The 15,057-nt window shown below is 43.8% G+C and overlaps 1 protein-coding gene across 7 annotated transcripts in view; it reads left to right on the forward strand.

Moving 5' to 3' along the window:
* Window positions 1–15,057, forward strand: part of LOC107995559 (neurotrimin) — a 51,684-nt gene that overhangs the window by 22,755 nt on the left and 13,872 nt on the right. For 5 of the 7 annotated variants that reach the window (XR_009830102.1, XR_009830104.1, XR_009830103.1 and 2 more), the window contains exons 1-2: window positions 3,206–5,037; window positions 13,613–13,764. Coding sequence is in view for 3 of the 7 variants with exons in the window: in XM_062076198.1 (XP_061932182.1) it covers window positions 4,968–5,037; window positions 13,613–13,764 (222 nt within the window). In the remaining 4 variants the exon portion in view is untranslated. Of the gene's footprint in view, window positions 1–1,990; window positions 5,038–11,950; window positions 13,302–13,612; window positions 13,765–15,057 lie in introns of those variants that run through there. The other 2 variants (XM_062076200.1, XM_062076199.1) reach the window with 2 other exon arrangements.

The following is a 15,057-nucleotide window of genomic DNA, read 5'->3' on the forward strand; positions in this document are numbered from 1 at the left end:
CGGTGTATAAATATATGTATATTTACTGGTGCGACGTTCGAGATACCAGAAATGGGAGAAAAACGGCTTACATTACGTAGAGGGGGGTGGAAGAAAAATCTTCGAAACGCACGTTGATCAAACAACGTTTTTTTCTCTCTCTCTCTCTCCTCCCTGTCAACGGGTATTACTGTCTGCTTTCTTATTGTCTCCGCGTTTTCTTTTTTTTTTTTTAACACAATACGTGGAAAAGAATGGAACGAAAGAGCACAAAAGAAATGGATCGAAAAAAAAGAAAAAGAGAAAGAAAGTAAGAGAGAGAGAGAGAGAGAAAAGGGAACGAAGTGGAAGAAAGTGAAAGAAACGGGTGGAAAATTAAAAGAACGACGAGTCGGATAAGTCTCCTCGGCGCGGAGAGGTGAGGTTTGGAGGGGAGAGGTGTAAGAAAAGACAGAAAGGGAAAAGATCGATAAGGAAGGAGGGAACAAGGGGTTCCCTGCTGCCAGACGAAGATAACGGTAGATCGTCGTCCAACGAGAGAAAAGTTCCGTAATTTACCAAATGCCAGTCTACCGCACCATGCAAATTCCTCGACGTCGGAAACTTAACCGAGATTCGAAAACTTACTTCCGACGATGAAGGTTAATCTCGACGTTGGGTCTTGCATCGATGGAAACGGGGCGGGAGACAGAGAGAGAGAGATAGAGAGAGTGAGAGTGAGAGTGAGAGGGTTTACATATTCGGGACACCAGTTCTAAATTTCCAGGCGAACGGAATATCGCTCCACTCCGTCCCCCTCCCCTCCACGCTCCTTCTGCCGTCGATCATTCGAAATTACGAATTCTGATCGAATGGTCAACGGTGTATCTGGAAAGTTAATGCATTGCGGGGACTATAATTTTGCAATACGTCGTGGCATCTGGAGAAGGTCGAAGATGGCGAGTTTGATCTTACATCACGAAGTATATATATATAAAAAGAACGAGTCGAGGTCGATTTTTGAGGGATATTTCGTTGTCCGATTTCGAAGCACCAATTTCGATTTGATCGTTTATAATTCTCGCGTGACTCGCTGTGATCCAAGAATCCGTGTATTATCGTAATCATCGACGGGGTGAAAAATTACGTGGAGGAGGACGTGCGGTTTCTCTAATAACCGATAATTTAAAGCAAACGAGCTCTCATCGCGTTGTTCGCGCGTAATTTTATTTTTTTTTTTTTTTCTTTTTCCTTTTCTTTTTTTTTTTTTTTTTTCTAGGTTAGTCAACAAGGCTTCCCTTTTCGAAGTGGAAATAACGATTGCAACGGCAAACGATTATCGTTTCGTCGAATAATTAAAAAGTCGAATTTAAATGGATTGATATCGACCGCAACAATTCGCGTTATCTTATTTTTGGATAGATAATTTTAATTCGTTTCCAGTGTACTCTATCATATCTCTATCATATATATGATAATTAAATTAATTACCATTAAATAGTTTCCACTGTTCGAGATCAATCGCGGATATATTCACAATTTAAATACATTAGAATGTTGAAACTGTCAATTTGAAATAATATATCCAATTACGTTAATATCTATCGCTAATAAATATCGTTTAAAGCGCAATTAAATTATCAAAACTATATATATAAATCAATCTTAAAATATCTGACAGAAATCTGTATCTATATATATATATATATATATGTATATTAACATAGAGTTAATCAACTATGCGAACTATAAGAATGAACCTCGGTGAAGGCCGAGTGTCTTTTCTCGCGAATAATTATGACACACAGCCGAGATAGATGAAAGAAGTGTAAAAATTTCAACGGGGATACAAAAGATTGTGGATTGCTCGAAAGGGCAAGACGAGAGAGAAAAAAGAAGGGAAGAGGAGAAGATAAAAGAGACGAAGGGGGTGTCCAGTGGGCGGCGACAATGAAAGTGTGAGAGAAGAAAGTTTAAAGGAACGGGGTTGGCCGCCACTCTTTCTTTCTTTTTTTCTTTTTTTTTTTTTCAGCGGCAGGCCCTAATGGGACCCAGGTTCTTGTCAGCCGGATTAACATCAACCTCGTCACCTGTAACGGCTTTCACGGCAGCCCCGTTGGAAAGATGTTTATCTGCCTGCAAACGAGATTTTTTTTTCCTTCTTCTCCGAAGGGTGGACGGAGATTCGGATGAGTTAAACAAGCCGGTGTATATAGACTTAACTCGACGAGCGAGGATAACTCCTTGGAGAGAGGAGTGAGGGAGAGAATTTCAGGAAGTGACGAAGCGAAGGGGAAGAGGAGGCACGCGTATAAAAAGTTGCGCGATTAAATTTTCATTGTATTCGTTTAAACGGGGATGAAGACGTTTAAAATGAAGTTGATGACGAACAATTAAACCGCCTCACCGTTTCGCTAATGTAACTCGGTGGAATGTAATACGCCGTTACATATTTCATTCCCGTGGGAATACGAGGCGGCGGCGACGTTACCGGAAGACATTTTAAAATATGTTTCGTCGAGCAAAGGGCTCGAGGAGAGAAGAGGCGAAGGTGATGTACAAACGAAAAGACAGAGAGAGAGAGAGAGAGCGGGGGAGGGAGAAGGAAAATGAAGAAGAAACGAAAGTACTTCTTTTACGAGGAAATATGTACCGTTTCGGTCTCGGGAGAATAAGGTTAACGTCGTAAAGGACACACAATTTGTCCGCGACAAAAAGAAGAAGAAGAAGAAGAAGAAGAAGAAGAAGAAAGTCGAGGCGGCTTAAGAAGGGAGGGGAGCATAAAACTCGAGGCAACGTTTGTCATAATTAAACCTGGGACTAAAATGAACGGATCAGTAACCGACGAATTTGTTTTTCGCCTTGCCTCCAACGGATAATGTACAATGAGGAAGAAGAGAGAGAGAAAATGAGGAAAAAATGAGAGACTGGGCGTAATTGAAAGTAAAAAAAGGGGAGAAAGAGGAACGGAGTCACGGCTTTTATTACAACGAAATTAATCCGAGATCCTTTGGCCGGATTGAAAAAACTGTTGCCATTAATCACGATCGACTTAAACGTATGTAACCTCGAGTTCTGTAACCGATGAAAATCGATTAATTTGGTCGGCGAGCTAACTAATACCCGATCGAATCCATCCGATTGAATAAGATTAACACGGAACAGGGGGAGCAGGGAAGGGGAGGACGAGGGAGAAGCTCGAACAAGCGTGAACGGGGGTGAGAACGAGCGGACTGGCCACGGACCAGGGAAAAATGCAATAATCGTAAGCGACCCGAAAACGGGCGAGAAAGGAAGACGGTGGCGAAACCGTCTGGTAATCACGGGAGACGAGGAGAAGGAGGAGGAGGAGGAGGAGGAGAAGCAGAAGGAAGCGAGAGCGCGCGGCTGCGGGCGAGAAATAGGTCGAAAGAATCCTAAGGAGGATTCATTACAATCTCCATGAAGGCTGTCTGCCGCGTAATCTTCAGTGGATCACGGGAAAAAACACGAAACGAAAACGCGGGATACATATTTTTCGAAGAAATAAAATAATCGAATCAAATAATAAGCAATAAATAGATAAAAACTATGTAAATTTCCTTGAAATCGTGATTCCTTGGAGGAAAAGGAGAGAGAGAAAATGGTGAAAGCCGACCGGGAACAAGTAATCAGCCGGTTGTATTAAGAATCGTAAACACGGGGGCGGAGGAGGAAGACCGAGGCAAAGCGAAAGCTGATTAAAAAGACACCGAAAGAGGATAAAGACGGAAGTCCCATCCTCCAATCGGGCAGGATTCGTTCAAACCTTTTGACGAGCAACGAAACCGTGCCGGTCAATCGACAGGGAGCCGCAAATTTACGAATCCTTTACCGAGAAAAAATCCGACAAAAAGTGCGGAAAGTTTTAACGTCGCGTGAGAAGCGAAATTCGTTCAGGAAAAGAAGGAACGTCGTCGCGAAATAAAAGGAAGCTGTAGCAGCGGGAACCACGTCGGTGGTGGTAAGCAGCAGCAGCAGTAGCAGTGTCGGTGGCAGCGGTGACGACGAGGACGACGACGACACAACGAGAACGACGAGGAGTCGACTACGACGACGACGTAGTGGTGGCGGCGGTGTGATAGTGGTGGTGATCAGGGAAGAAGATGGAGAAGGAGGAAGGAGCAAGTAAGGGAGGAGGATGGAGGGAGAGTAGGAGGTCTGGAGGAAGGAGGAGGCTGACTGATCGGCAGAGTAGAGGAGAAAGAGCACGCCTGCGCGGAATCCCCGGGCGGGCGCGGGCAGTGCCACTGGAGGCCCGGCGGTTTCAGAGCTTCGCCCGGGACGACGAACCGCAGACGACCCGTACGCAAAACTCGGTCGTAGTTAGCCGTGTTCGAAGGATCGGTCGGCGAAAGGGGGCCGTAATCGCGCGAGGACGTAAGCGACCCCCTTGGTGACCACGGGCCCGCGTCGTAATCGTGATAAGTTTCGATCGTGGAAACCTCTCTCTCTCTTTCTCTCTCTCTGTCTCTCTGGGGGGAGACGTGACGGATCGGAGAGTAGAGACACGTTGGTAAAACCACACCAACGTGTGCGGTGGACCGCACGACGACGACGATATATATATATTATATATACACATAGAGGATAACATGTAGAGAGGATCGACGGTGCGACGATTAATTTTGGAGATAATTATGTGATCAGTGAGCGACGTCATCTCGAGAGGAGAGGAGAACGATCGGTGGTGTAAATCCGTAAAAAGGGTAAATTGTGCGCGAGAAAGAAGGGGGGAAAGGGGCGCCGACGAAGGGTGACGAAGTATATATATATATATATATATGATACTATGCACGAGGTGGTCTGGTAGCAGCGTCGAGCAGCGAGGAGGATGAACAGAGTGACGACGGAGGGTTAGGAGTGTGAGAGAGGGTGGACCGGCGGGGGCTTGGTTGGTGTGCTGGTTGTTTTGAGATGTCAGTGGACCCGTCGAAGGCAACTGCGTCGTCGTTCTCGTCGCCGTCGCCGTTACTGCGCTCGTCGTCATCATGAGGAGATCCTCTTACGTGAATTACTACGTCCTGTGCCTCGTGTGCTGGATTCTCCTAGGCATCACCGGTAAGATCTCAATCTCAACGCCGCCCGTCACATATGTTTCCGGAGTGCGATCCCTCGATCAATCGATCTTTCGAGATTCCCGCGGGAAAGTGTGTCCGAGCACGCTGTGTCCGTTAACGCGGCTCGTGGACGATGAAGTCGGCGGCCGATCGTCGCGAATCTCGCCGTGTGTCGCCCTTACGTCCTCGCATCCTCGGATCCTCGCTGTGTGGTGCCTGAACCCTTCCCCCCTCCCTCTCCCCTTTGTTGTCCGCTTGTTTTTCCAGGTTTTCGCGAGAGGTAAAAGAGGAAAAAAAGAAGGAAAAAGGGGGGAAGGAAGGGGAGGGATAAGGAGCGAGGTGAAAACGGGAGAGGGGCGAGGAAAGGGGGCAGGCGGGGCGGCTTTGCTACCCGAAGACTTGTACCGCGGATGGATCGATCAGATTTTGGGGTGTAACTGTGCGTATACGTGTAAATTAGCACGCGTGCATAATATGCGGGTTTGTGACGTGCGTCTCCTGGCGTTTTTCCACGTCACGAGTATTCGGCAGCTGATCGTGTGTATCGGACGATCGATCGACGGGAGCGCCGAGGATCGAGATACGCGAGTGGAGGGAAAAAGGAGGACTCGCGGAAAGAGAGGAGGGGGAGAGGGAAGAGGGAAGAGGAAGGGGTGGTGGAGGGAGGGGGCTGGTTTCGGACCCGGTCCAGGGCTGTATCCAGCGCCACCCTTGTTTGTCGCGGCGACGGTATTGTATTTTTCCCCATTCTTCTTCTTCTTCTTCTTCTTTCTCCTCCTCCTTCTCCTTCTCTTTCTCCTACTCTTTCTCTTTGTCCCTTCGAATCGTTGCAGATTTTTTTCTTTTTTTTTTTTCTTTTATTCCTCGCCATCCTCGTCGTCGGGTCACCGTGTCGACGACGCGATGATACCGTCATCGGGGAATAAGGGGGAGGAGGGGAGGCGAGGTGAAGGCAAAAGGGTAGAGAGTGTTCCCTCATCTTCGCTCTGACGTCGTTCAGGGACGTGTCTATATCGATTTCATCTCTCGCGCGGCTGCATCGCGATGATACGGTTAGCCTCTCCTCTCACTCTCTCCCTCTCTTTTTTTACACCCTTTTCAACGAAGATTCTTCTCGTTGTGGCTTCGTGACAACACACCAACCTAGTCTATCGGAGAGGAACGTGAAGATAGCGATCGATCGTGAGATCCCCGGCTCGGCTCTTATCGGCTTCCCAGTTTTGATAATCTCCATTGACGACGAATAATGAATTTAAATTTAATTGTATTTAAAACGTCCAGCTGTTCACGCTTTATCGCTTCCTCCTTACCTATATATACCACGATATTAAAAAAAAAGAATATAGTTGATGATGTAGCTTAAAACGGGTCACGATATCTTCGTTACAGCAGAGCATCAATCTCGAGGCTTATGTAACTCCTTATGGAAATCCCTGTTAGCTGCGCCATAAACGCGTTAATTACACCCTCTCGCGTCAACGTGAAATTTTTTGCTGATTCAACTTGCTGGGAGACGCTCCATCAATTCTCCACCCCTTCTAGACATGTTTTATCTTAATGATCTTCCAGGATATCGTTCCCCCCTTTCATACTCGCGACACCCTCTGTCTGTCTGTCTGTCCGTCTGCCTGTGTATCCGCCGATAATATTTCCTTCATGCTGGAGGACGCTCTTCTCAGGACGCTCTTGTCTAGAGAGGGAGGGTTGAAAAAAAAAGGAAAGGAGTGGGGCCGGTAAAAAGGATCGTTATCGAATATCTTCGTTCGTAATCCCCTTTTCTTCGATCGATCTCATTTTCGTGCAAAGTTGTGGACAATATCGAGCCGCTGTTGTCGTTCGTTATCCGTGTCGCGACTCGTTTTATATAATAATATAATAACGTTTCCATTCCCTGCCCTCGATCGTTATCGAGCGAACCGCATTAAGGTGGAAATACACGGGAAAGGCTGCCAAACCGCGAGCTAAACGACACTCGTAGAACTTGGCCGAACGTAGCGAGGCGAATCGACGCCATTAACGCAGCTAACAACGTGCACTCGGTTAATTTTGTTAAACAATTTATCGTATTCCGACATGCAGCCCCCACCTTTTCTCCCGTGCATCCTCGCGCTCTTAATTGATTTCAACTATTCGTACCCTTCCGAAATCCGCAACGGGAAAACAATTTCTATCGTCGGCGGTGCAAATGCGTTGTGTGCACTTTCCAACCGTGACGTATTCGATTATACACCTGCACGATGATTAACCGACGTAGCTTAGCCGAGTGTTGTTTCGAACAAACGACGTGTTTCCGGGGAAATCTTACGGATGGATCTTACACTAAGTTTTCGTTACTCGTGAACCTATGCGTGGGTTGATCGGTTACATTTGATCGATCTGTTCAAATGGATCTTTGATAAAAGAAAAGTTTTCTGTCGTATGGTGATCGATATCGATGGAATTTGTGGAATTTATCTAAGGATCTTTAATAAGCAAGTTTTTCTCTTGTACGTATCTTGCGGAAAGTTTAACTGTGCGTTTCGAACTATTTTATTGTACGCATAATCTTAATACGCCGGTGGGTCGATGCGACGTTCCAATCGAACGACAACCATTAATTCGAGGCGCATCGTGGAAAGTGCTGCACGATCGAAGCAGTTCGAACGTAAATGTTTGATGAACTGGTAAGACAGAAAATCGAATTAGCTCCGCCGAAGGGGAGGTACGATCTTCGGGGGAGCGAGAATCCAGATTTATACACGAGTTTAGTGTCCGATGACGTCGTAAAATTACACCAAACTCGTGGCTGCGTGTCTCTCTAACGAAGGGAGTGAAAAAAGAAAAAAAAAAAAACACCCATTTCGATTTTCCAGCGCATTTTCCGTCGAACGTGCGCATCCTCCCCTTCTCCTCCTCCTTCTCCTCCTTCTCCAGGGAAATATCTATCAGGGATTCTGTTTCCAAGAAATTTATTTCCACTCACGCATCCGCTATCGAGGTAAAATCTCGATACTCTCTTTCTCTTTCTTCTTTTCTCCCTTTATGTCTTCATCGTTCTCAGAAACAGAAACAGATCTCGTCAATAGGTCGGACGATCATCCCATCGAGACCCATCTGGGAATATTTAACGCGTAAATTGCTCGAAACGAATAATAATCTATCATCGTGCCGTTTCCTTTCCGCTCGAGCGTGTAACGCGATAAGCGCATTAACGCGATAATCGGTGGAGGAGGAGGAGGAGGATTGACAAGCGAGGAGAAACGAGGGAAACACGTTTTAATTACGTATCGGTTGAATCGTAATTCCATCGAATCGCAATTACGGGACGGGACAAGATACAAGGCACTGCTACAATTTCCGTCCTGGCCGCCTTCTCGTTTTAACGGCCGATTACATTTTCGGCCGTGTGTGCATGTAACGTTTCTTGTCAAATCAACAATCTAGATTTTCGGAGATGAATTATTTATTGGTTGGACAACGTAAAACAAACTCGTCGAAGTCCACGAATTCTCGAGATCTGTTGTTCGAAACTCGGCAACTCTATCGAGAGCATTTATTTCCTGAAATAATATAATTTACGAGGATCTAAAACGCTTTACGGCGATCGATATCCTTCGAGAACAATCCTTCTACGCAAGTATCTCTCTCGATTTTTTTCCTAAGTTGAACGAACGACACAAATTCCAAATTTCCAATTAACCCAGTTTCCATCCAGTCTGCTGTAACGAAGATAGGAATATAATTACACAGGCCGATGTACAACTCGCGTTACGATTCAAACCCCTCTCTGCATAGCTCTATCGCTAACAACTTCAACCCCCTTCTGTTTGCCTCCGTGAATGATTCATTCCCTCTGAAATTTACGAACGGTCATAAGCGATGCGTTACACAGGCCGGCACACAATCGTGCCGCTTTGTTCCTCTTTTCCCTCTCCCCTCCGTGCTCCACCTTTGTTCTTTACGCCGTAATCTCGGCGTGAAACGTGATTTCGAGGAATGTCGGCGGCGATAATCGCGGAGTAACGGAATAACTCGAGCAAGCGTTTCAGAAAATGAGAAAGAGGGGAGTGAGAAAGAAAGAAAGAAGAAGAAAAAATATATCTGTGTTCAACTTTTCATTTCTCGACGGTTAGGGTGTTACTTCTTTGATCGTGATCTCGGTGTAATTTTCTGGAGGAGGAGGAGGGACATCAGGATGACAATTTATTCACCGTCTGTCGATGATGGATCCACGATTCTGAAGGGTGGCGCATTTTTGATTGTGATCTCGACGTGAAACGTAATTTTCTGGGGAACACTGTAGTACGTGCAACGTCACGATCCAACGTCTATTTACATCCATTTCTTGATGGTGGAAACTAGGAATTCGAAGGGTGGCTTCTTTCTTGATCGCAATCTCGACGTGAAACATAATTTCCAGGAATAAATTGGCGGCAATAAATCGCTTCCGTAACTCGAAACAATTCTAACGAAGTTTGAGATGATATTTATTTACTTCCCCTGGATTCGTTTCTTTCTAATCTGAAATGTGAAATATCATTTTTGTGGTAAGCGCGAAACATGAACGTTTTCAAAGACGCGTCCGATATTTTACTTTCCTCCGAGAATTCTTTCGTCTTTGAAGGATCGAGCGTTCTGGGGGGATGAACTTCCTGGTGGTTTGTCCTTGGTGTGCACGCGATATACCGATTGGGTGCGCACTGATTGCCAATCCAATTCGCGTCGTCTGAACGGAAACGCGTTGGCAAATCGATTCATCGAGCGTGGAACGATTGGCCGAGATGCAGTTAAAAGGATATCGGCTATCTCGGAATAAGCGGGATACAAATCGGATAGAAGCGGTCATTGATCGATCATCGAATTCACACGATTTCGAGACGCGTCGTTCAAAGTGGAATTCTTTCATGAAACACATATTTTTGGGGAGAGGGGAAAAAATGTGTAGATCAATGCTCGTCGATTCTCTCGAATAGCGAAGAATCATAGATCAAAAATAAATCGATTAGAATAATCCTAATAATTTCATCATCTCACGAATTCTTGTGTTTTCCAAACTTGGAAAGGATCGAACGAGGAATCCCACTTATATTCGCGTATCTCTTTCCCTCCACTCGAGCAGACAATATACGCAGTCGACAACCACGATATTTTCGTTCTCAAGGTCCCCTTGCGATCCTCCTTCAAGCGTCTTTTCGTTCCTCCTCTCGAGCGTTTCGATGAAACTTTATCCCCTCTTCCCTTGAGCAACTCGCTCGCTTCACTCGATTTCGTGCGAATACATTGTGATTTCGAGATGTAACAACGAGCAAGAGAGACGTTTAATCGGTTGCATCCTCCTGCGTATGTTTGCGTATCATTGTGGAGGAAACGTTAAACTTCCGCGCGTTTAGAATCGTGTTCGAAAAATAGGGGCTATTTCGTGGACGACAACGAGCCTAATGCGAGTCTCGTCGTAGTCGTCGTCGTTGTCTCATCCGTTGCATTTCGCTGTTAAAAACCGGATGCGCCTGTGGAACGTTTCCGTGACGAGGCACGGGTGACTAAGTATTCGTGACGTTGAAACCTCGACGACAATGGGACGAGGGAAAATTGCGCACGCCGGACAATTGCGGATATCGTGCGACTTTCGATATAAATGGCGAGAGCTCGCGTGTGTGTGTATATATATATATATATGTATATATATATTTGTATATATATATATATATATACGTGGAATCTCTTTGACACACTCGAGCGGCTCTCTCGAACGTTTATCCCGATCGAGCGATGCCAATAATGCAATAATCCGTGCACTCTAAATGTTATGAATACCGGCATTATTGAAAGGGTGTGGATTTATCTGGCCGGATGTTATTTGCCAATGCGGACGTTCGATTTTTGCCCACGCGGCTCCTACCCATCCGATCGATCGAGTGTCGCAGAAAGCGATTTCCTTATGTTTTCGACTATTGAAATCTCGTTTCGTTTCCGAATTGTACATTTGTTCCATGTGTATATTATAGTGAACGTGTATCGCTTTATAGTTATTATCTCAAATGATTGAAATCTTAATGATGCGTTTAGTATATTCGTAGATTTTATTATCAATGTTCAAGACAAGGTAATTTTGTGAAAGATTAAGCTGAAATAGAAATTTGATATAACGAAGTTTCAGAAAATTTTTCAGAAATAATTTATAATTTATCGTGAATAAAATAATTCATATCCCTAATTATGAGTATCCATTGCAATATATCAATATATAGAGATAAATAGATGTTCTTATCGTTGATAAAGATTATTATTACATTATAACTATTCTCGAATAAAGGAGGAAATGTTATTCATATACGGTAGAAGGTATAATTTGTAAAAATTAGATTGCAAGATAAGGAGATATCGCGAGCTTCTCTACTTCGGCGGCTGTCATAATACATTTTCATTCTACTTAATTTGCTGCGCCCACGTAAAAGGGAAGTACGAGCACGATATAGATTTTTTTTTTCTTTACCATTCTTTCATTCGACCGGTTAAAGTGTGTTGAATAATACAGCAATAATCGTTAATACTGCTCTCCTTATATTCCCTTAACACGTTTCCCTGCAGTGACGTCATCCGCGATCAACACGGAACTTTTTCTTTTTCTTTTCTTTTTTTATTTATACTGCGGTAATGACTGGCGTTATTGCTTGAACGCGAAACATGCGTCTCGAGGAATAGTCGTTACGCTACTCCGATCCGATCGTTGCATATTATCGAGTAATTGAATCGATAAACGTTCTTACATTACGTTTTAAATTATAAAAAAAGAATTATTATTACTTAGATCATCAAAATAATAATAATAATAATAATAATAATAATCCTTTTACATTTCAGAAAGCTAGAAATTGGAGAGAGAAATACTCGAGAATACAATTAAAGTAAAAATAGATTTCATTATTTGTCATCGAACCACGAAAAAAAAAAAACGAAAAACGAGACGAGAGAAACGTGAAAAGTAATACGTCGATGGCAGCTATTTTCGTGCAGCAGAACGAGAAGAAAAAGTTGTTGATGACCTGAATAACTCAATCAATAGAGCGGTCGTCCAATAAATGAAAGAACCGTATCCCGGAGTCCTCGATCCGGCCAATTGTTTTTCTCGTTACGGATGCCATATAAATAGCTATGAAACCGCCAGTTACAGCAAGGATGAATGCCTCTGGTTTCGCACAATTGACTGTTGCCATAACCCTTTACGTTCATATTCCCTTCGCGGTGGTTTCCTCCCACGTTCTATCCGCAACGTCGTAATATCGATGACTTTTCGTCGTTCGAGGGCCGAGGTGTGTAGAAATCGAGGAAAGAAACGCGTGCGACGAGTTGCCAACGATATCCACTAGATCAAGTACAAGAAACTTTCTTCGAGTATCTATTCCATCAACTTCTTCTTTTACTTCTTCTTCTTCTTCTTCTTCTTCTTCTTCTTCTTTCTAACACGTTGCCGTATAGACTTTTAGAGACTTTTCAGCCTCGAATCTTTCGACAATAAATCGAAAGATCCCTTTCCAATTTCCACAGTGATCGGATTTCTGCGCGCCGCCAGATATCGTTTTCCAAGCTTTTCGACGAACGCGGTTTCAAAGCGTTTCCCGTATCTCGAGCCTCTGGTAATTTCCGTCGATCTTCCGGGGATCATGTCCGGGCAGGGGATCATATCCATTCGAAAAAAATAAACGAAGGGGAGGGGAGAGATGGACTCGACGCATGAACGATCCGCTCTCCTTTTGTTCTAACGTCACGGTAACGGAAGTCGATCCTCAAGGTCGTTGGAACGAAGCCCGCGGAGTTGATCCGACTTTGGATACGTGGCAGGATCGAAATCCTTCGGATTAGTTTCCATTTCCTCGATGCTCTGGCAGAACTTCTCCGACAGGATTTATCAGAGAAAGATGTAAAAAAAAGAAGGGAGTGAAAAGAGATTCGAGCTTTGAAAAGAGAGAGAGAAGTGGAATGGAGGTACATATGGAGGTCACGAATCCGAGATATATCCTCGCGATCCTTTTTACCATTCCATCGTGGAAATATATTAGGGATGGTCGTGTAATGTAAATTCGTTCGGGATAACAAGCTCGCGTGATCGAAACATGTGATCGTGTTAATGTATTCTCTAATGTCAGACCAGGAGCTCGTGGCCAAAACTTGGAGATTCTAGTAAACGTTTTTTTCTGCAAGAAAGGGAAACGACGAGAGAATTTTTCAATTTTGCGAAGAGAGCGAAGTGTAAATGTACAAATTTAGAAATGGAAAATTCAGAAAAATGTAAGAATCAGAAAATATACGTGTGAACTTTCATATTGTTTTATAATCCATCTATTAGACGTTAATTGTATCATATTTTTCTAAAGGATTCTAAAGAGTCAGAGTTTGAAACGATTAGGAAGAGACATTTTTTAACATCGTGAACATTGAAAAGCATCGGGACAGATTTTGATATCGTCGAAATTTCTTGAAACGAGTGATACGGTGGGATAAGAACGGGTTTATTGAACCGAATTCCTTTTTTTACTTGCGTTATATTTAAATCTGTATACACGGAATGCGCGTCTAAATATCGATCGAACATTTTGCAGGGGTGAGCACAAGATCCCATTCGTTAGTGAAGAGGTTCGACGGGATTTACACGGGGCCGTACTTCGACTCAAACACCCCCACGAACATCACGGCTCAGCTGGGGAGCCATGCTTACCTTCCGTGCAAAGTGCGACAGCTCGGTAATAAATCGGTAAGTCTTTCACCTTAACTGTCTCACACACTGCAACACTACGAAACAACCTACCAATTAAAACTTGTCCAACTTCCATCTCGCTTCGGACACACAATTCGTCACGAAAGTTTCAAGACGAACGAACCATTCTCCCGAATCAAAGAGATCAAACAGCTACTTCGCTCCGAGTATTCCGTCAATTTTCCGCCATCAACATCGCGAGCGCAAAATTACGGATTCCTCTAATTCCAAACTTCGAAAATCCGTCTCACCCTCTTCCACCTTTCGCAATCCTTTTCCTTGCAAAAAGCAACGAGTTATGTAGCGGATAGAAAGGGTCAGATAAAGGGAATTTATTCGCACGCGAGTTTTCCGCCGTGAGTCGACGGTGACGATATCGGTGGTATTCCACGAAATCGTTGATCCGCCATCGAGGGGGAAAAAAAAAAAGCTATATAACCGGCCCACGTTTCCGCCGATATTTCGCGTGAGCGAAAATCCCCTCCCCTCTATTACAATAATCGAAACGGCGGCGATAAACCGATACATCAAACCCCTTCCTCCCCTCCCGATCTGCATGCAGGGGGATTTATAGCAACTATAAAAGTCTAATATGCCCGCGTTCTATGTGGTCGTTAGTGAGGATTATAGGGAGCTGCGTGAATTTCACGGTTTGGGTATTTGGGGAAATAGAGATGGGGAGATTGAAAGAGAGGAGGAGAGGAGAAGGAGGGAGAGATCGTCTTTGGGCGATATTAGTTGGATAATTGGGGACGATAATTTGGTTTTAATAAAATTTGCATCACGAAGGAGGAGATTTTTTTTTCAGATGTGGTTAACGATTATGATGTGCTTGTATACGCATACCGTTATTATGTTTGTTGGGATATTTAAATATTAATTAATGTCGCGTTGATTTAGATCTTTGCGTGCAACTATGCGATAATATTAAAATGCGGTAAAAATGTTTCGTTTGGAAATTAAAAATATTGTGCAAATACTTTTTCTAATCATATATTTATCGTACGATAACAATAAATGAATAATCGTTATATTCGTTTTACTGAAATGTAGATTTTCAAACTGTTCAAAGTGTTTATCTCGAGCCCGGATGCTTTGAAACCGTGAATTTTCACGAATATCGAGAATTTCCTTCCGTTTATAAAACCTGTACGTTCGCAACATTTTTTTCAATTTCAATCTCTAAAATTATACTTGGCATTGGTATATCCGTTTCGTTCGGATTGTAGCAAACATTTTTTTAACAAAAAATACGTGATGAAAGATCAGAGATCATCCTACCTTTTTGAG

Source organism: Apis cerana, linkage group LG6 (genome assembly GCF_029169275.1).
Source record: "Apis cerana isolate GH-2021 linkage group LG6, AcerK_1.0, whole genome shotgun sequence".
Taxonomy (NCBI): Eukaryota; Metazoa; Arthropoda; class Insecta; order Hymenoptera; family Apidae; genus Apis; species Apis cerana.